Here is an 18,855-nt window from a genome sequence, read left to right on the forward strand (position 1 = left end):
AAAAAAATATTTCTTATGACTTCATTAGCATTATGATACGAGGCATAAAAAACCTTTCTTGAAAACTTAAAAACTATTTAGAGGAACTTGTTCCGATCATGTCTATATTTGGATGATGAGTCAAAAATGGTAAACAAGATTTATGAAGAGAAATTAGAAACCATAAGGGTTTTATCCAAAACTCGATAAGCCATCCACCGCTAGTGTTTATCACTTTATCTGGTTCTTGTTTTGTATTTTTTCTATTTATTTATTTAGTGGAGACATCGATGCTGACACTTTCATTTTCTTAATCATTCTTTAAGGCTCTGGTAGCTTTGGCTTTTGATCTAAAAGCTGAGAGTCAATAGAGAGCTTTGTGCTGAGCATAGCAGAGAAGAGTTATGGGGAAAGGAGGGATGTCTCAAGGAGAAGGCTCAAAGGTTGAAGAAGAAAACATGGCTGCTTGGTTGGTTGGTATCAATACCCTCAAGATCCAACCTTTTCTTCTTCCTTCCGTTGGTAAGACAAAGATTTGATTTGATTGGATATTTGGATTGTCCTGTGACCCTTTGGTTCGGAACCTTGGAAACTGATAGATTTATGTTCATTCAAAGGTCCTCATGATGTGAGAGTTAGGATGAAAGCTGTTGGTATTTGTGGAAGTGATGTTCATTACCTTAAGGTACTTATGATATAATCAGAGAGATATTTGGTTTTTTCTTTGATTTGGTATGGCTCTTGACATTGGTTTTTGATGGGTGTGAATGTTGCAAAACAAAGACCATGAGATGTGCGGATTTTGTGGTGAAAGAGCCGATGGTGATTGGACATGAATGTGCTGGGATCATTGAAGAAGTAGGTGAAGAAGTGAAACATTTAGTGGTTGGTGACCGTGTAGCTCTTGAACCTGGGATTAGTTGTTGGAGATGCAATCTCTGCAGGGAAGGACGATACAACCTTTGTCCAGAAATGAAGTTCTTTGCAACTCCACCGGTTCATGGCTCTTTAGCTAACCAAGTGGTACACCCTGCGGACCTATGCTTCAAATTGCCTGAGAATGTGAGTTTGGAGGAAGGAGCAATGTGTGAACCACTTAGTGTTGGTGTCCATGCTTGTCGCCGAGCTGAGGTTGGTCCTGAAACAAACGTTTTGGTAATGGGAGCTGGACCTATTGGCCTTGTTACAATGTTGGCTGCTCGGGCTTTCAGTGTGCCTAGAATTGTTATTGTGGATGTTGATGAGAACCGTTTAGCCGTAGCAAAACAGCTCGGCGCAGATGAGATTGTACAAGTGACAACAAACTTAGAGGTTCTTTACAGTTTCTTTATCTTTCTGAAACATTAGTGATCGGATTGTATAAAGATAAGAACTTTTCCCATTTTTCTTCCACAGGATGTTGGTTCTGAGGTTGAACAGATTCAGAAAGCTATGGGGTCAAACATCGATGTAACATTCGACTGTGCGGGTTTTAACAAAACCATGTCGACAGCATTAGCAGCCACTCGTTGTGGCGGTAAAGTCTGTCTTGTCGGAATGGGTCACGGTATAATGACTGTCCCTCTCACTCCTGCAGCTGCAAGGTAACCTCCTTTGACCATCATAGTAAGAAACTTTCTAACTTTTGAAAAGTACAATCACATAATAACCAAGTAAATGTGTTGGTTTGGAGACAGGGAGGTAGATGTGGTGGGTGTGTTCAGGTACAAGAACACATGGCCATTGTGTCTTGAGTTCCTGACAAGTGGTAAGATTGATGTAAAGCCACTCATAACCCACAGATTCGGTTTCTCTCAAAAGGAAGTGGAAGATGCCTTTGAAACCAGTGCTCGTGGGAGCAATGCCATCAAAGTTATGTTCAATCTCTGAAAACAATCTTTGCTTTTCTAAGAACATATTAAGGTTTCATAATAAGGAAGCTTCTGTAACTTTGTTATCCATTGTATATCAACTCTGAATCTCTCTTGAATAAGATAATCCTTTATGATAAATTGACCAATACAATCCAAGCGTTACAAGACAAATGCTGAAATTGGACAAAAAGGGACCTAAATTCTCCCGATTCTGTCTCAAAACTCCTAACATGACACGATCTTGGCCACTGTCCATTTCATCAGACCGTGGCTTCTACTAGGAGGACCTCAACAAGAAAGAAAAGTCTCCAAAATAGACTCATATATAATGGTACAAGAAAATCGTAGAAAACATCTCTTTGACGATAGCATCAAACTTTCTCAAGGCAAAGCCGCGGTTGGTTCAGTGCACCATTTCCATACTTTAACTTGACCAGTTCCGTCACCCGTGAAAAATATGCCCCCGGGACCTATCTGGATCGCCCGTATCTCTTGCTTTGCAAAGATTTTTCCCCTCTCCGTAAATCTAATGAACAAACCTAAGCTATCAGAACCAATAAGAGAGAAAGAGATGAAGAATTCATACATAAACGTTGAAAGTCTTACGATGGTAAGTCGTAGAGGCGCAAGGTGTTGTCATTGCAAGCGCATAACAAAACAGGCTTGGCTTCTGCATCATGTACACCACATAGAGCTAGCACTCCCTGAATCCAGTTTAAACATTGCCAAAATTTCTTAGTCACATAACATATAGATTAGGACCATAAGAGAAGGTAACACATTTATAAAAGAAACCATACATGTTCTTCTTTGTGAGTATATGTTACTTCCAAATTGCCACCTTCGATTGCAGCCCATATCTACAGCGGAAAAACACATTAACAAGAGAAAGAATGAAACTTAAGAAATTTATGAAAGTTAAAGAAAGACGAACTAACCTTAACCGTGTTGTCCAATGAACAAGACAAAAGGAATTGATCCCAGCAAATGAGAGACATCACAACTGATGAATGATCAGTGAGTGTTTGTATACACTGTAGATTATCCAAACTCCAAACCTATCAAACAAAAAACATATAAACCAAAAAGATTAGCTCAAAGAAAGAAAAAAATAGTGAGAGTTTTCAATTCAAATATAATAGATAATACTAGTACTTACTTTTATAGTTTTGTCCATGGAACCCGAATAAAGTCTGTTCGCCCCAACATATAAGGTAACAACTGCAAGTGTATGGCCCGTCAGTGACGCTGATGGTTCAAAACAGTTAGTGGCAGCATTATATCTCCATGCCAAAATAGAGCCATCCTGCACAGAATGTAAAGAACTTGTCACTTATATAACCAAAAGCCGACTATTTCGCAGAGATCTCAGCAAGAAAAGAAAACTTGGAAATTTACCTGTGTTCCAGCAAAGAGCAGATCAGTACCCACAACAAGAGAATAGACTTGGCCAACAGGTCCACTTAGACTCTGGTCAGCATTGGTTTCAATATTCCACGCCTGTATCAACAACAATGAGACATAACCCCATAAGCATCTAAGAATGAAAAGGGTTCCTCGATATCTATTGTGACAGTCAAAGAAAAGTACTGTTAAGAGGAATCATACTGAATACTTGCCTTGACAAGGTTTGGCATGCCAACTAATAGCCACGGGCCTTCACTAAGCACACAGCCAATTTCCCCACCAAGTTTGAGTACTCCTGTACACTAATCAAAAGAGAAAAGAACAATATCCACGATAAGTAAACTTGAAACAGTCTTTCACAAGATCAGAAAATGCATTCCTCAAATACAATCAGCATCAGCGAATTAGACACTTCCTTTCCTAATTTGACAACAAAGACACCAATTTCCATCGATATATCAGTGCTCACTACTCTACTTATGACAAATTGCAGTCTCTTGTGTCACTCTAAATCTTAACCAAGCAGTTATAACTATTCATCAAACATGGTTTTCTAGCTAGAGAGGACAACAATAACATCCATGGACAACAACTGCATTCTCTAAAGCCACTCTATATCCTAACCAAACAATTCTATCACTGAGGAAAGCTTAAGGTCCTTTGAGCAAACCATACCTGTCCAGAAGCACAATCCCAAACACGCAAGGTCTCATCTTTACTTCCAGTGTAAAGCTTATCAGAACCAGAAGGCAAAGCAATACCACTAACAAGCTTCTCATGACCATCAAGCTGAGTCAACAACGCAAAGCTCTCTCCTTTACTCCAACAATGCAAGTATCTACACTTATCACCGTATGTGCAATTCCCATCTACCCAAAAGTTGCAAACTTTCTCAGTCTTCGTCACCGTTCTGTTCCCACCAAATCTCCCCCAACTACTACTCGAGTTCCCATTAAACCCAGGTCCTCTCCGATGACTCGGACCCGCGAAACCAGATTCCTCAGCGACCCTTTTGTTCGTATAACCCGGGCCTTGACCTTGACCCGGACCAGGACCCGGTAATTCCCGATGTAGATAAGGACAAGGAGAACGATTACAACGCCCGGCTCGCCAGTGGAAACAAACCTTTTGTCTTGTATCCGTTGGTGCCATCGGACGAGTTGACCCGCCACCGCCACCGAGTCTGTTGAAGACTCGTTTGTTTCCTCCGTTCAAATCGAAATCCATAGCTTTTTTTATTGCCTCTCACTCTCTTTCTCTAGATTACAATAACAACAGACGCAAATTAACACAAGACCGAACTTAAAAGTAAGGATTTTTCCGATTGGTATATAGATAAATCAAGCTGCAAAATTGGAGGAAACCCTAATTACCAAAAGAATCTCTGAGAAGTAGTAATCAAAATATGAAAGTATGAGAAAGAAAAATTTGGGATTGTTGTGAATGTGGTGAAGTGATAATAATGCAGAGAAAAAAGAGAAAAACTTTGGAGTGGATTTATTTGTATGTGTTTATAAGCTTTGGATCTTCGTGGAGAGGACAGAAGTAGTAGAAGAGAAAGAGAAAGTGAACACCAGTCGCGTCAGCTTGACGTCTATTGTTTAGTTACTATTTTATCCCTATGATGGCTCTATTTTACAAAATTACTTTAGTGTTTTCTCTCGGTTTAAATCGGTTCTGATTTAGACCGGATTGTAGGTTTATGCTTTTGCCTTGGAATGAAGGGTTCTAGGCACAAGCACAACCCTATACATAATGAAGGGTTTTTAAATCTAGCGAGCCAAGAAACCCCACACTTCTATAACTGAAAGAAAAGGACATGTAAAGTTAGTGAGGGCCAGGGACATGTTTTTCTAGTGAAAAGATTTCCAAGTGTTCAGTGTTTGCTTAGAAGAAAAAAGATAGATGATTACCATAAGGCGTGACTCATGAGAAGCTTGAGGCCACATATAAATATTCTACCTTTTTTAAGAACCACAATATAGAAGCTATATCAGTCTAATGGTCAAGGACCTCTATTACTCATTCACGTGTTTGGACTAATGTGTAAGAGATTTTATAGTTTTAATTTTTTTTGCTGAGTCTACAAGGAATATATGATAATGTGAATCAGGATTATATTTGGAAAAGCAGAGGTTTCAAGCTTTTATAAGCTCTGGAAATTTGGTAAAGATTGTCAATACATCAACGAAACAAAGAGAAATCTATTTACAGTTTCAGATACAACAAAACAAAATTTTCAAATTCTATAGCTCTAATTTGATCAAATCTGTTTACCAAAAACAAACAAAGAACATTCTAACAAGAATAAATGATAGACGATTTATTACTAAAGATTTGGTACCAAACAAAAAATACAGGTACGGAACTCCGGACCAATCCTAGATGTCCAAATAATCCCTAAACTAACTTATTATCCAGAAAAAGAGCCAAAAAATTACTCGTCAAAACTCCAGAGTGACACGTCACCCACTCCGTCAAAGTCGTTATGATTCCAGCCAACTTCCGGCGGCGGCAAAAGCATCCCCTCCGCCATATTCTCAAAAAAGTTGGGCATCCCCAAAAGCGCCTCATCATCCATATAAAACACACCACCATTCTGCTCCTCCGCCCTCCTCTCCCCCTCCCTCACCCCCTCCCCTGCCGCCTCCTCTGCCTCCGCCGCAGTTTTAGATCCCTCCGTCGTAGTCTCATTCTGAAACGCCATTGCAGCTTCAGACGCAGCTTTCTGAATCTCCTTAGGACAAGTAGTCTCAGGAATACGAAGCCGCCAAGCAGAATCAGCGAAATTGAGACAAGCAGAGCGACCACGAAGAGCTAAAGCAGCAACATCATGAGCACGAGCAGCCATTTCAACCGTCGGAAAAGTACCTAACCAAATCCTAGATTTCTTATTAGGCTCTCTAACTTCACAAACCCATTTACCAGAATTCCTCTGACGAACTCCTCTGTAAATCGGATGACGTGTCTCACGAAACTTCTTCCTCCCAGCTCGTTTCTTTGGACAACTTGAAGCTAACTTTGGTGAACACTCACTACTGTCTGAAACCGGAGATCTATGATCGGAGATTGAGAGAAACGAGTCTGGGAATGTAGAGTAAAATGGATTCATTTTTTCTTTGGATAAGATGTTTTATTTCTCTTTCTATCTTTTTATGTTTTCAGGTGTTGGAACTTTTGGAGATATTTTTATTACAGAAAGTGAAGAAGTGTTGTGTTTTTATTTTATAAGAAAAGTGAGAAACACGGAGGATCTGGTAACGACAAGTGTCCCACGGTATGTGACTTACACGTGTCCTTCTGAATCACTTTACTTCGTCTAAGTGTATTGTGTACTGTGGCTGGTTCCGATTCGATGGTTCAGTTTTGATATTTATTATTTTATTGAATTTAAGTATGGTGTTCGGAGAAAGGGGACGATTTAGAAAAAGACAAAACAGTCTTTAGTTTTAAAAAGTGATAAAGATACGTTGAGGATGACGTCATGGGAACACGTTTTTGACAGTTGGAGTGTAAACTGCTCTCTGTGGTTCGAAAGGTGAGCCACGTTTGAAGGGACGGGTTCGTCCGCTGTCTAGCCACGGTTTGGGGTTTCGCTTTTTGTAATCTGACCCACGCGCTTTTAGCTTTTGGTGTGGGTCCCTTTTCTTATTCATTATTTTTGGCAATTGTTTGGATTATATTTATTTCTGTGTTTTATTATTGGAAATCCATTGGATTATTCTATGAACTTCTTCTAACTATTATCATCATCAGCCTTACCAAAAAACAAAAGTATTATCATCATCAACTAAGCCAAAGATGGATACGTGGCCAAGGCGGATTGTGTATTTTTTTCATTATGTACCCAAAATACATTGAACCAGTAGTTTAAAGACAATCCAGTCTTGTTGAACCAGTCGAGTTTTTTATTCTTTAATACAACAAAAAAAAAATCAATCAAAATGGAGTTGTCTTCATTCGATTCGGTTTCAAAAATAATTAGACCCTTTCGCATAATTTTATAAATGAATATTTGATTTTATAATCAGCAAGGCCAAGGAGATTTCAAGAATTTGAGTAACTTTTTTACTAAACGTCTAAACCTTTCAACTAAAACCAAACACAACATCAATTAGACGACGAGCTTTAACACAGAAAACTTTTAAAACCCAAAACAATGTACTAGACTCCATGAACGATGGAGCCAAAGCTTTTACATCAACTTTGTACATTCAATTAAAGACCAAGTAAAGCCCTGAGACAACAAAGGTGCAAAGCCTTTGGTCCCATGTAAGATGTTTTTTTTTCACTATAACAAATAATTGTGTTGGGATCTTCCATATAAGGAACTGGAACTTTGGTTCTCTCACACCTGAAAGTCCACATCATCACATCGGACGTTGTTGTTGTTGTTCTCATCATCCTCTTCAAACCAATTCGTCACCAGAATCTTATAAGCCTTCTCGTAGATATCATCGTTTTTGTTCATTTGCAGCTTCGAAATCTTTTCTAGCCCTTCCGCATCTTCAATCAGTAGACAATAAGGGTTCACGTCTTCACTGTTCTTTTCAGCCTCTCCGGCCTTCAACATGTTTTCCAATCCATCCAGACACTTTAAGATGGTGGTTCTTTCATCTGAATATACTAGGATATCACATAATTGTTTTATGCAACTCTGCTCCGCCATGTATCTGAATCACACCAATGGAGAATTGTGAGACTTGATGATCTATAATAAGTACATTAAAGTTGAAAAAAGAAACAAGACAGGGACGTTACTTGATTTGATCATGAGAACCATTTAAGGCCATATTTGAAATTGCCCATACAGCTTCTTTCTTCATGTAGAAGTCAGTATCTTGAGCAAGATTGACCAAGATTGGAATCAAATTTGCATCAATAACTGACTGTAATCACCAGGGGAAAAAGAAAAACAAATTAGTGATAGCAAAAGACAAAAATGGTAAATTTTCATTGGGGATAATAGCAACAAAAGTTTCTCACCTGAATTTGTTCTTTAGTCCCTGCAGTGATGTTTGAAATCACCCAGCAAGCACACTTCTTTATTTTGTTCTCGTGGTTTCGAGTAAGCATGTTGGAAATAATGGGTAAAGCACCACTATTGATCACACACTGAAGAATAAGTTCAAAGAGGTGTATAACAAAGCATTTTGTTGTTTGGTTACAAAATCCAAAAGGTGGACAACGTAAGTTGAATATGAAATACATACCTGTGTCTGCTGATGATTTCCAGCAGTCATAGCCCCAATGGTAAGAAGTGCAGGAACAAGCACCACTGGAGAAGGGAGTCTGCAAAAGAAAAAAAACTGTCAGCCTTTCCTTATCCAAACATGTCACAAAAGGGTTAAATACATATTCTGAGAAGTACTAACTGGAGAATTTGAACTAGTTTTGGGACAAAACCAGCCTCAATCACACTTTGGATTCCATCTTCTGAACCCTCAGACAGATGACATAGTGCCATGCAAGCATTTTTCAAGACATCTTCATCATGTGAATGAAGAAGTATTTCAAGCGCAGGAAGAGCAGGTTTCACCTGTTGAATCATGCTTCATATGTTAAAAAGTATACAAAACAGAGGAAACAGAGACAGAGAGAGAAGTAAGAAGACCTGATCGAAAGCCGGGTGAGGCTTGCCACGACACAAGTTACGCAAAGCCCAAGTAGCAATTCTGAGTGTAGTATCCTTATACAGAAGACGCAACAGTGGCATCAATACCCCAGAGTTAAGAACAAAGTCACGGTAATGTATCGAATGACCAGCAACATTACTCAGTGTCCATATAGCCTGCAAGAATAATGTCAAAACTCATATCTGTGAGTCTGTGACAAGTATTCTCATATCTACACGTAGTAAAATACTTACCTGCTCACGAACATAATCTTTAGGAGAAGCAATAAGCTGAATTAATACTGGAACAGCGTTGTTATTAACTACCACGCCCGGATTGTCAACAGCAATGTTTGTTAGAGCCCAAGCTACCTCATACTATAAAAACAAAGATCACTGAATATATCGTAATCAAAGGTTACACTGATCATCATCATAAAATATCAACTAACTTGAAGCTTGGGGAAAACTTGATTTTTAAGCAACTGAACGAGACGCGGTACAACTCCAGATCGTATCACACAAGATATATCTCCTGGAAAGATATTAGAGTAAATGATAAAAGACGAATCTTTCAAACCGAGATCAAGAAAAAGTAAAGAAAGTAAAAAACAGAGGAAGTTTTTACTCTGTGATGTAATACGTCTGATCTTGGTAACGGATTCAAGTTGTAATGGAGGATCATCTGACCAAAGACCATCGATTATATCATCTGAAACTTCGTTCACCTACAATCCAAACCCTAAAAACCTCACTAGTCCAACACAAAATCAACCAGAGAGTGATTACTTGTGAGATAGTTTTAAACGGACCTCTGTTTTCCAAGCCATGGCTTTTCTCTCTTCTTTTCGACCTCTCCAAAGCAATTTAGAAAACTTAAAGACTAAACCCTAGAAATCTCAACTTGAAATGTGAGAGAGGCAAAGATTTTGCAATCAAGCAAGAATGCAAACAAAAATGGTGAAGCAGAATTTTAACGAAGCGTAAAAAAACGGGTTTTTCAGTTATCGTTTCTTTCTTGATTTTATTTTAACCGTCTGATCAAAAAATCCAGTCGCTACTTAACCGTCTACTCTAAACCGATCAAAATAAAAATTTGATTTGAATCCGGTTTACTCCAACCCAAAATTTCAATTCGACAAACCACAATACCACAAAATCTTGGTTTATGTAAGAACTTGAATTCTCAAAGCCTTTGACCACATGAATGCACAAAATCTTGGCTTATGTAAGAATGGTTTTACATTTGATTTCAATTACATCGACCAAAGCTCCTATGAACTCTATTCGTAAACCAATTAACAACACTTAGAAATGCAACTCAATTCACCATGAATCAGAAAAGCTCATCATCACTATCATCATCACTACTATCACTCAACACAAAGTCTCCTTCATCCTCCACCCATTCATCTTCCGAAAACGCCGATACATTAAACCTCCCAAACCCATCACTCTCCACCGTCATCTCCGCCTTCTCATCCTCATCATACGACAACGAAAACAACTCATCATTACCACCAAATCCCACCTCATCCTCCTCAAACCTTGGTCTCTTCCCCGGAATCAAATCCTTCTCACCAATCTCTCCCTTCTCAACACCACTCCAAGGCACCCACAAATCAGCATGCCTTCCCAATGCTCTATCCATATCACTAACAACCAAAGTCCCAAGATCAGCCTCTCTAGCTTTCCTCAACATATCAGAAAAATCCTTATCATCCGACACCAAAACCAACCAATCAATCCCTCTAGTCATTGAATGTTGTATCTGTCTCTTAACCGCCCAATCCGCAGCCTGAGGCTTATCCTCAACCGTCTTAACATAAACCCCTGCTCGACGTAGCTCAGCCTCTAAACCATATCCAACTTTAGGAGTCAACAAACTCCTCGCAGCCTCATTATACTTCTCATTCCCTGAAACATAACGCTCCTTAAACTTCTGACGTTTCTTACCTTTCAAAGATCTCATCCTATTAACTTTCTTCTGTCTCTCCCTCTCATGAAGCTGCTTGAAATGTTTCTTCAAATCAAGATTGGTTTTACACTTGCGACCACAAACACCACAAATGTACGGATCAATTGGAGTCACTTCTCCTTTCCTCTCCATGAAATCAAGGTTCCTCCTTTCTCGTCTCTCTTCGACGACCCAATGAGGTAAATGGATAAAAGCATGACGATTTGCGTAAGCGGAGATTTCGACGACTCGGCCGAGTTTCTCAGCGACTTTACGGAGAGCTGTTGCGGCTTCGTATGGTGGACCTCGTGGTGGTTTGTTGTCTAAGTCCCATAAGACTACAACTTTCTTCTCCTTTGGTGCAAAGATACCTTCTTTGTTTCTTACCATATCGATTTCTGATGAAGATGCTGATTTCAGACATGATTCGATCCGCCATTGGTGACGAAGTGGGAAGCTTGTGAATTTAGGGTTTTGGAATTTGGAATTGGAGAAGGTAAAGAAGTGAGATTTGTGTGAAAGGAATGGTTTTGGATAAAGGGTTTCGATTGAATTACAGAACAAACTCATTGGAAGCTTCGAATTGCCACTGAAACTAGCGTAGGTGATCGGTGGCTTCGGAGAGATTCGGTAATTGTAGTGGACGTGAATCAGAGATTGTCTCTCTGGGTAAGTTTGGGTGTGGATTGTTATCTTCTAGCATGTCCGGCGAGGAAGACGACGGCTATGTGGATAGTCTGAGCTAACAAAAGTTTATCCTTTTGCTTTTGTTGTTTGAGAGCCTCTTGTACACTCGGAGGGTCTTGACGAGAGAGACTTTACCTTTGTTTTTTACTTTCTAACTGTTTCACTAACTCAAGTTGATCCAGGGATATGAAATATGCTAAAGACACATGAGACACAATGCATAAGGATGGGTGAGAATATATTGGACATGATGGTATTTCAATTTGAAATTATAAGGATGGGTGAGAATATATAAAAAGATGAGTGATTAAAACCATATAAAATGTGAGGTATGCAAAAAAAAATATAAGGACACGAAACTGGTAAAAAAGCTTTTGAGGTATCTTTATGCACAAAAGGTTGTCATGACATGAATGTAGTACTTGACACATATAACGTCGAGTTTGGAGAAGTAATTGACATCTTTCAAGCTCATGAGATAAATTTTGAACTCCTAAAGGTTAGAGAATCCTAAGACAGTAGATCTAGTAGTATATATGGTAAAAAAGAATCAGAGAGAAGCGGAAGCCATTGAAAACCTATACAAAGGTTAACAAGAAAAATGATCTATGTTGTTTTGTTTCTAGTCAAACATGATATAAATGTAACATGTTCATTCTTCTCTATGTAGTAGTATTCGTTGGATATTCATAGGATGATAAAGATGTGTGTGTGTGGTCTGATGGTTAAGTTCCAAAAAATCTTCTCTTGGAAGTTATTATATCGTAGTTTATCTTTCTAAAATTTAAGTTTGCCGTTGACAAAAAAAAAAAGTTTCCTACCATTTTTTCCCATGAGAAGCTGTTGTTTTTTTTGGGGTCAGAAAACACAAACCATTAGACTGTGTTGTATCTTCAGATTTTAAGTTATATAAAATTGGAGGCCTTTCCACAAACAAATTATTTTGCTTCTAGATACTTCTTATATTTGTTCTTAAAAAGATTGTTCTTTTTCTAGAAGCACCATAATCAGTTGACCAAAAATAAAGCAGAAAAACAATTCTTATATCTTCGATATGTATCTATTTTTCCCTCATATAAACCATATTTATATAAAAATGGAAAAATTCAAATTCAAACTCATTATGTTTCAAAAATATTAATATATCATATTAATAACCTATTTGACTTTCCATAACAGCGACCCAAAAAGAAAAAAAAAAAGGGGGAAAATCTCATTCGACCGGAAAACAATAAAAAAGAGAGCAGCTTCAATGGATTCATTTATAACTCCAAAGATTATCTCCTTCATGATTCTCCGGCGAATCATCTTCCATCGTCGGATGTATCATCATTCTCGGTGGACTCATCAACATCCCTTCAGCCATCTCCGTCAACAAAGTCGGCATATTCAACATCGCTTCCTCATCCATAAACTCCAACGAACACGAGTTACACGACACTTCTTCTAATTCTTCCTCTTTGCCGGGTTGAACCGGTTCCAATACCTTCTCATCCCCACCCTGATCCGGTTGCTTCATCTCCGCTGCTCTACTAGCAGCCGCTCTTATATCCGCAGCAGAGTTTGAAACCGGAGCCACGTAAGTCAAAGCTAAACCAGGAAAATTCAAAACGGCGTCGGGTCCTTTTAAAGCTAACGCAGCCACGTCGTAAGCGGCGGCAGCCATCTCCGGTACCGGATAAGTCCCGAGCCAAATTCTTGTCGTTTTACGTGGCTCTCTAATCTCCGATACCCATTTTCCGTTACGTAGTCGAATCCCCCTGAAAATAGAGTGCTTGCCGGATAATCCAGTCGCCGTTCTTCTCGCCGGTGATCCACCGGAAGGTCTCGGTGAAGGAGAAGAAGATGATCCTGGTGAGGTTTGAGGAGATTGATCAGTAGGCAATGTGATTGAGACTTCACGAGACGTCGTCGTTTCTTGATTCACGGTGGTCGGAGAATTATTATTATTCGACATAAAGAAGCTTAATGCTTAAACTAATGTTACAATGTGTTTTTGTTTGTGTTCTGTTTTTTTTTGTTGTATCAAAGTGTGTTTGTGTATATATATGATGTTTTTGAATGAGAGAGATTGTAAAACCGTGGCAAATTCGTAAGAAGCTCCGTTTTTTTGTTAGAAGATGTGAGCTGTTACACATAAATACGATTAGATTTATGATTTGTTTATGATCGTATAAAGAGAAATTGCAATTTTGCTCTCACCTTATTCCTCAGTTGATTGTATTTAATTCTTATAAAAAAACTGGCTACTCATTGCTTAAAATGTCAAAACCAAGATTTGTTAATTAAAAGTAGATTTGTGAACCCCATGTAGAGATAAGCCACTTACGAAGACCAAATCGTAAACTAAACACTTTTTTTTTTGGTAATCAATCGCAAACTAAACACTTAATGATTCGATAGTTACCACTAATTAGCAGTAATTTATTGTAACAATAAGAACGGCAGGGTATTATCAAATTGGTTTTTGAGACTTTGTGGTTATAAGTGGCTTGACTTATGGATATTCTATTCAGCCACACGAAAAAAGGTTACAACTTGCAAATCTCAGATTTTGATAGAGTAACTAATAAAACAGTAGAGAGTTGATGAGACAAAAACATCTTTTCCATTGCTCGAATGAGCAAGATATTTGCATTAGATATCTCTTCGGATATAATTATATTCTGTTGATAATACTAACCAGTATAAGTTCTTAGGATTTTTTTTTAAAGCCTTTTCTATAGTTATTTTCTTTAAAATCGTAATTTATCCAGACTAAAAACATTTTAGGATGAAGCTATATAACTAAACCATAGATGATAAATTTATAATTTGCTAAAACGAAACAGTGACATTTCTCTATATAAAATAGTGTGCTTTATCGTGGATTTTCTTAAAAATAACATATTATCGGACAATATAACACGTTATGTTTTGATCAAATAAAAATCATGCGCTAAAAATGAATCATAATGTTTACGAAAATGCTACACACCAGTTTTGCAGTAAAAAACATGGTGGTTAAGTTGTCTTTTAAAGTTTAAATTGTCATTATTTGTGAGTTCACAATATATATTTGTGCGTGTGAAAGAATAGATAAACATATGATTGTGAATGATGATTAGTTGTCGTGATTTTTAACCACATGTTAGTAGTATTCAAAGCCTTGAACCAGAAAACGGTCATTGAACAAATAAAATTGTTGTATATGAGCTTCCTACTTAATTTTCTAACGCATAGTGGTATTTTAATAATCCCGTATTAAAGTAATTGGAAGAATTGAACAAATCAGAACTTTTTGTTATTTGGGTTGATAGTGGACACACCTCCGTATCAACTCCACATAATGAGTTGTACCAAAAGGTATTTTATACTTTCTTTTCGCTTTTGCACGTTTAGAAAAAATAAACTCGAAAGCGAGGTTGCGAATCGAACACGTACCTTGCGCGATTTCATTTCATTTGTTAAATAAAATCTAAATTAAGATGAACCAAAAAGGCAATAAAATGACAGAAAAGAGAGAGTTAAAAAGTCAAGATATACTTTGATTGGAGTAATGGTGAGCACTTAAGGAAGCCAGCCAAAGCTTGGTAAGACGACGAGTCTCTCTATATGGAGAATGATTGTCCTACACGATTTTGTTTCACGGTAGGACTCTCCTATAGGCTTGTTTTTATTTCTTTTCTTTATATTGTTTCATTATTACAACAACCCACAAAATCATTCAAAAATGAAATGAGATCATCCTCCAATCACCCATGACCCATATATGATATATGTTAGGTTAAACTATTACAATATTCAATCCTATAGGCTTGTTTTTTTTGTTTTTTTCCTTTATGGTTTTCGAACATTTTTAAGGTATATCTCGACACGAGTTCTCTACTGTTCCCACAAAACATGTTTACTACATAAATATAATAAAGAGGAATTGGCGAAAAAGCTAGACAAAAAAAAATCCATTAATCCTCTCATAGAAACTAGTTTTTGTGAGATTAAAAATGCTCGATAGATGATCATATGAAATCATAGTTGGACGTATACACATGATTACAATTAGAGAAAATGTTAAGTGTAAAATGCATATGTAGATATCTTATAACGAAAGAGTAAGTACTGGTTAGAAAAATGGGCATGCAGGCCCCTACGCGTTGTACCAACGTTAAATTAAAGCCACATTTCACCATACGACAACCTCCGGTCCTTTAGCTCTTTCTTGCTTCTTTGCTCTTCGATCTGACTAATTACTTTTTGCATGTTTTTTGTTGTCCAATGTCCATCATCACGTGCTAATAGCCTATCATATGAACATTGTCTTAATAGCCCATTAAACGCTTGGTGAACCGTTTTTGTAGTAAAATTTTGGGCATCTCTGCCAACATTTTCGATTATATTTCTTAGAGTGTTTAAAAAAAAAAAAAATCCCATCTTAGATATATGGACTAAACATTGATAATCCATTTCTTCACATTTTATGATGAATATGTTTGAACCAATACAATGAATATATAATTTAGTTTTTTTTTATTTTTAGGTTTTTTTTTGGTAAAAAGTAAAATTTCATACCATTTTTGAAAATTTTGACAAAAATTACAAAAGAAAACAAAAAAAAATGAGAAACCTAAAGCTACATAAACCACCAAAATTACTACATAAGCATAAAACAGAAAAACACACACTAGCAAACACGGTAAAAGACTTTTACTAAAAGTCATGAATAAACACCGATTCTAAACAGTAAAGATCGAACATTTATAGGTAGAAAATTTGATTGTCAAGCTTCATTCATCAACTTTTCATCTTCACATGCTTCCACGTAAACCTCAACAAGCTTCTCAAGTAGCTAATTTGATTAAGAACCATTGTGTTATTCCCAAGAACCGCATTATAACCAAATAAGATAAATTTTCTGGTTTTGCTATTCGTAAACTTCTCCACCATTTCTTCCACATCCAATATCTAAATCGCATTTACAAGTGTTTAAAGGAATCGAAATTTATGTTTGAGAAACTCTCGGATAACTTTTTCGATGATCGGTAAATGGCGGCAGTTGTATCATGAACTAGTTGGTGTATATGTTAATCATATGCTTAGAATCGTGTAATTGATAATGCAATGAGATACGATTGTTCTTAGATCTATATGCAAAATAAAATTTGAGAATCGACCAAATGATTGGATATTATACTTGTCATGTTTGGTGATTCATACATCCAAATGTCAAAAACGTAAAAGTTCCATTGTGGCCATTAACGTGCGTTCTCGCCATCCTCGTATATCGCTAATGAAATCTAAACCAATAAAAAAACTTCAATCTTTTTTTTCTTCACAATTATCGATCCAAATCAAGATTTTCTTGATTTGAATTCCTTGCGATGAAACTCCTTCCGAATCCATCACTAACCTTGTTCCCTTTCTTCACTCCCTATACTTCAAAGCATATTTTCAGACCCATCAAAGTCTCCGTCTCCGTTCAAACTCCTCCGCCGGATTTCGATTTCCGCAACGACATCGCGTCGGAATCACGCGCCGCAATCGCGAAAACTTACCCGGAGTTGCTTGACCTCGCTGATAACGGGACTCTGATTCTTCTCCAGAAACAGAGTTTCGGTCCTGTTCCAGCTTGGCGCAAAGAGTTCGTTGAGCCGGAAGCGATTTGGCTTGTGGGCACTTCTCATATCTCGCCGGAATCTGCTTCCATCGTTGAACGCGTCGTCCGTACTGTGAAGCCTGATAATGTCGCCGTTGAACTCTGTCGTAGCAGGAAAGTCCAATTCTTTATCCAAACGAAATTCGGGTTTCGTGAAATTTGATGACTTTATTGCCAACTGATGAAATTGAATTAGCCATTGTGTTGTGTAACAAATTGCAGAGCTTGGTGTTGATGTTGCAGAGCTGGGATTATGTACACTTCAAGTGTTGGAGGAGAGGTTGACCAAAACTTAAAATCCGGAGAGTTGTCGTTGACCGGGACTGGCTTTCTCGGTGCTGTTGGCCGGAGTTTAGACTTGGGTATATAAACTAATCAAAGCTTTTTATTTACCATTGCTCGCTTTTGTACTTCAACGTTGATGAATGTGTGTGTTTGGGATGATCATAGGAGGGCAAACTGCGTTGGCATTGCGACTTCTATTGGCGGTTTTCTCTTCTAAGTTATCTTCTGTTGCTGACCGCCCTTTCGGGGATGAGGTACTTTTGAGAAAACCTCAAGAGTTAGTGTTTGTTTTTGGACATTCAGTCTCTTCTTGATTGCTATTTGTTGCAGTTTCGTGCTGCTCGGAAAGCATCTGAGGAAGTTGGTGCGCAGCTGGTTCTTGGAGATCGACCCATCGAAATAACTGTAATGACTATACCAAGTACCAACTGATCGTTTTTGTAGTTACATATGGGTTTAAAACCAATGGAATCTACATTGAACTTATAACATTGTAGCTCCAAAGGGCTTGGAACTCTTTGAAATGGGGAGAGAAGTTTAATCTGGTGATGGCTGTGACTCGGGTAATCACATCGTCATCGGGTATATCCGCAGCGGAGCTTAAGGTTTTGTTTCTCTTTCGCTAACTCGGTTTCGCTTTAATTCAAGAAGATGATAAGATAAGTTGTAACTTTTCGGTTTGTGTTTGCATTGCAACAGGAACAAGAGACCGATGAAAACAGTGGAAGTTTGCAGCTTTACGAACGGCTAAGTTTCTCATACCCGGCACTCCTAATGCCTCTTATACACGAAAGAGATACCGTAAGCATAAAAACCGAAACAAAGCGACACTCAAAAAAACCGTATGCTGATAAGACTTGACCAAATAATGTGTTTTTTTGCCTTGACAGTATCTTGCTTGGTCATTGAAGAGAAGTAAGGCAGTGAATGGGTGTAAAACAGTGGTGGGAGTGATCGGGAAAGGACACATGAATGGTGTCATCTACGCGTTGGTGTCAGACTCTGGGGATCTCCGGTTTAGAGATTTGGTGGGAAGAGGAGATTCATATAATGGTGGTACTGGTACTACATCGAACGGTTGGATTCAAAAGGTTTTAAAGAGCTTCGTAAGAGACACAATTATAGGGTTCTTGCTATGGGAGTTATATGAACAGTATCTGATGATGAATCAAAACCTTTCATGATATAACTAAAAAAACAAGTTGTTGCATATTTAAAAAGGAAACTGGAAAAAGAATCTAAATGAGTACAATATGTATGTATATGATTCTTCTTCCTCTAGATTTTGTTGAGGCAACTACAAAGTCTTATATGAAATTGATGTATATTTTGCAGAAATTTCAATTGTAAACATAAAATGTTTAGGTAAAAAATTATTTGTACTTCTCTAGTTGGTAACGAAATAAAAATAAAATATTTTTTTTTTTAATATATATATATA

The 18,855-nt window shown here is 37.7% G+C and overlaps 7 protein-coding genes across 10 annotated transcripts; 2 read left to right on the forward strand and 5 right to left on the reverse strand.

Annotated features, from left to right (window-relative positions):
- Positions 1 to 8: 8 nt before the first annotated feature.
- On the forward strand, positions 9 to 1,967 carry AT5G51970 (GroES-like zinc-binding alcohol dehydrogenase family protein). Of its 2 annotated transcripts, NM_203196.1 has the most exons (6): positions 158 to 222; positions 306 to 501; positions 597 to 664; positions 763 to 1,290; positions 1,375 to 1,562; positions 1,656 to 1,967. In NM_203196.1, the coding sequence occupies exons 2-6, from the start codon at positions 384 to 386 to the stop codon at positions 1,846 to 1,848; spliced, it is 1,095 nt and encodes a 364-aa protein (NP_974925.1). In that variant the 5' UTR covers positions 158 to 222; positions 306 to 383; the 3' UTR covers positions 1,849 to 1,967. The 2 variants fall into 2 exon arrangements, with proteins under 2 accessions (NP_200010.1, NP_974925.1); NM_124576.3 differs by having other exon boundaries at positions 9 to 501.
- On the reverse strand, positions 1,925 to 4,878 carry AT5G51980 (Transducin/WD40 repeat-like superfamily protein; the record flags this gene model as incomplete). Of its 2 annotated transcripts, NM_124577.4 has the most annotated exons (9): positions 4,613 to 4,761; positions 3,915 to 4,497; positions 3,452 to 3,541; positions 3,231 to 3,332; positions 2,992 to 3,138; positions 2,771 to 2,890; positions 2,633 to 2,692; positions 2,439 to 2,536; positions 1,925 to 2,358 (listed from the first exon to the last, which is right to left on the reverse strand). In NM_124577.4, exons 2-9 carry the CDS (start codon positions 4,464 to 4,466, stop codon positions 2,214 to 2,216), a joined length of 1,314 nt encoding a protein of 437 aa, NP_200011.1. In that variant the 5' UTR covers positions 4,467 to 4,497; positions 4,613 to 4,761. The 2 variants fall into 2 exon arrangements, with proteins under 2 accessions (NP_200011.1, NP_001318784.1); NM_001344972.1 differs by having other exon boundaries at positions 2,214 to 2,358; positions 3,915 to 4,878.
- Positions 4,879 to 5,440: 562 nt separating this feature from the next.
- Positions 5,441 to 6,424, reverse strand: CBF4 (C-repeat-binding factor 4). The gene has a single exon (NM_124578.2). The coding sequence runs from the start codon at positions 6,349 to 6,351 to the stop codon at positions 5,677 to 5,679; it is 675 nt and encodes a 224-aa protein (NP_200012.1). The 5' UTR covers positions 6,352 to 6,424; the 3' UTR covers positions 5,441 to 5,676.
- A 1,085-nt stretch (positions 6,425 to 7,509) lies between these two features.
- Positions 7,510 to 9,683, reverse strand: IMPA-8 (importin alpha; the record flags this gene model as incomplete). The annotated part of the gene is made up of 10 exons (NM_124579.2): positions 7,510 to 7,912; positions 8,001 to 8,128; positions 8,226 to 8,354; positions 8,453 to 8,531; positions 8,615 to 8,778; positions 8,854 to 9,030; positions 9,109 to 9,231; positions 9,306 to 9,388; positions 9,482 to 9,581; positions 9,666 to 9,683. The coding sequence occupies 10 exons, from the start codon at positions 9,681 to 9,683 to the stop codon at positions 7,588 to 7,590; spliced, it is 1,326 nt and encodes a 441-aa protein (NP_200013.1). The 3' UTR covers positions 7,510 to 7,587.
- Positions 9,684 to 9,968: 285 nt separating this feature from the next.
- On the reverse strand, positions 9,969 to 11,697 carry AT5G52010 (C2H2-like zinc finger protein). The gene has a single exon (NM_124580.4). The coding sequence runs from the start codon at positions 11,378 to 11,380 to the stop codon at positions 10,190 to 10,192; it is 1,191 nt and encodes a 396-aa protein (NP_200014.1). The 5' UTR covers positions 11,381 to 11,697; the 3' UTR covers positions 9,969 to 10,189.
- Positions 11,698 to 12,521: 824 nt separating this feature from the next.
- AT5G52020 (Integrase-type DNA-binding superfamily protein) lies at positions 12,522 to 13,629 on the reverse strand. Its single transcript, NM_124581.3, has one exon. The coding sequence runs from the start codon at positions 13,452 to 13,454 to the stop codon at positions 12,756 to 12,758; it is 699 nt and encodes a 232-aa protein (NP_200015.1). The 5' UTR covers positions 13,455 to 13,629; the 3' UTR covers positions 12,522 to 12,755.
- A 3,019-nt stretch (positions 13,630 to 16,648) lies between these two features.
- On the forward strand, positions 16,649 to 18,808 carry AT5G52030 (TraB family protein). Of its 2 annotated transcripts, NM_203197.1 has the most exons (7): positions 16,693 to 17,276; positions 17,373 to 17,491; positions 17,580 to 17,668; positions 17,745 to 17,819; positions 17,912 to 18,019; positions 18,114 to 18,215; positions 18,305 to 18,654. In NM_203197.1, the coding sequence occupies exons 1-7, from the start codon at positions 16,855 to 16,857 to the stop codon at positions 18,596 to 18,598; spliced, it is 1,209 nt and encodes a 402-aa protein (NP_974926.1). In that variant the 5' UTR covers positions 16,693 to 16,854; the 3' UTR covers positions 18,599 to 18,654. The 2 variants fall into 2 exon arrangements, with proteins under 2 accessions (NP_001318785.1, NP_974926.1); NM_001344973.1 differs by having other exon boundaries at positions 16,649 to 17,491; positions 18,305 to 18,808.
- Positions 18,809 to 18,855: the final 47 nt, after the last annotated feature.

The sequence above is a fragment of the Arabidopsis thaliana genome, chromosome 5 (assembly GCF_000001735.4).
Source record: "Arabidopsis thaliana chromosome 5, partial sequence".
Lineage (NCBI taxonomy): Eukaryota > Viridiplantae > Streptophyta > Magnoliopsida > Brassicales > Brassicaceae > Arabidopsis > Arabidopsis thaliana.

Bases quoted from the DNA above. Each gene is read 5' to 3' on its own strand.
- AT5G51970 (NM_124576.3), top strand. From the start codon at position 384: ATGGGGAAAGGAGGGATGTCTCAAGGAGAAGGCTCAAAGGTTGAAGAA. The intron at 1,291-1,374 runs GTTCTTTACAGT...TTTCTTCCACAG, and splicing joins AAGTGACAACAAACTTAGAG to GATGTTGGTTCTGAGGTTGA. The intron at 1,563-1,655 runs GTAACCTCCTTT...GTTTGGAGACAG, and splicing joins CTCACTCCTGCAGCTGCAAG to GGAGGTAGATGTGGTGGGTG.
- AT5G52030 (NM_203197.1), top strand. From the start codon at position 16,855: ATGAAACTCCTTCCGAATCCATCACTAACCTTGTTCCCTTTCTTCACT. The intron at 17,820-17,911 runs GTAATGACTATA...ATAACATTGTAG, and splicing joins ATCGACCCATCGAAATAACT to CTCCAAAGGGCTTGGAACTC. The intron at 18,216-18,304 runs GTAAGCATAAAA...TTGCCTTGACAG, and splicing joins TTATACACGAAAGAGATACC to TATCTTGCTTGGTCATTGAA.
- AT5G52020 (NM_124581.3), bottom strand. From the start codon at position 13,454: ATGTCGAATAATAATAATTCTCCGACCACCGTGAATCAAGAAACGACG.
- CBF4 (NM_124578.2), bottom strand. From the start codon at position 6,351: ATGAATCCATTTTACTCTACATTCCCAGACTCGTTTCTCTCAATCTCC.
- AT5G52010 (NM_124580.4), bottom strand. From the start codon at position 11,380: ATGAGTTTGTTCTGTAATTCAATCGAAACCCTTTATCCAAAACCATTC.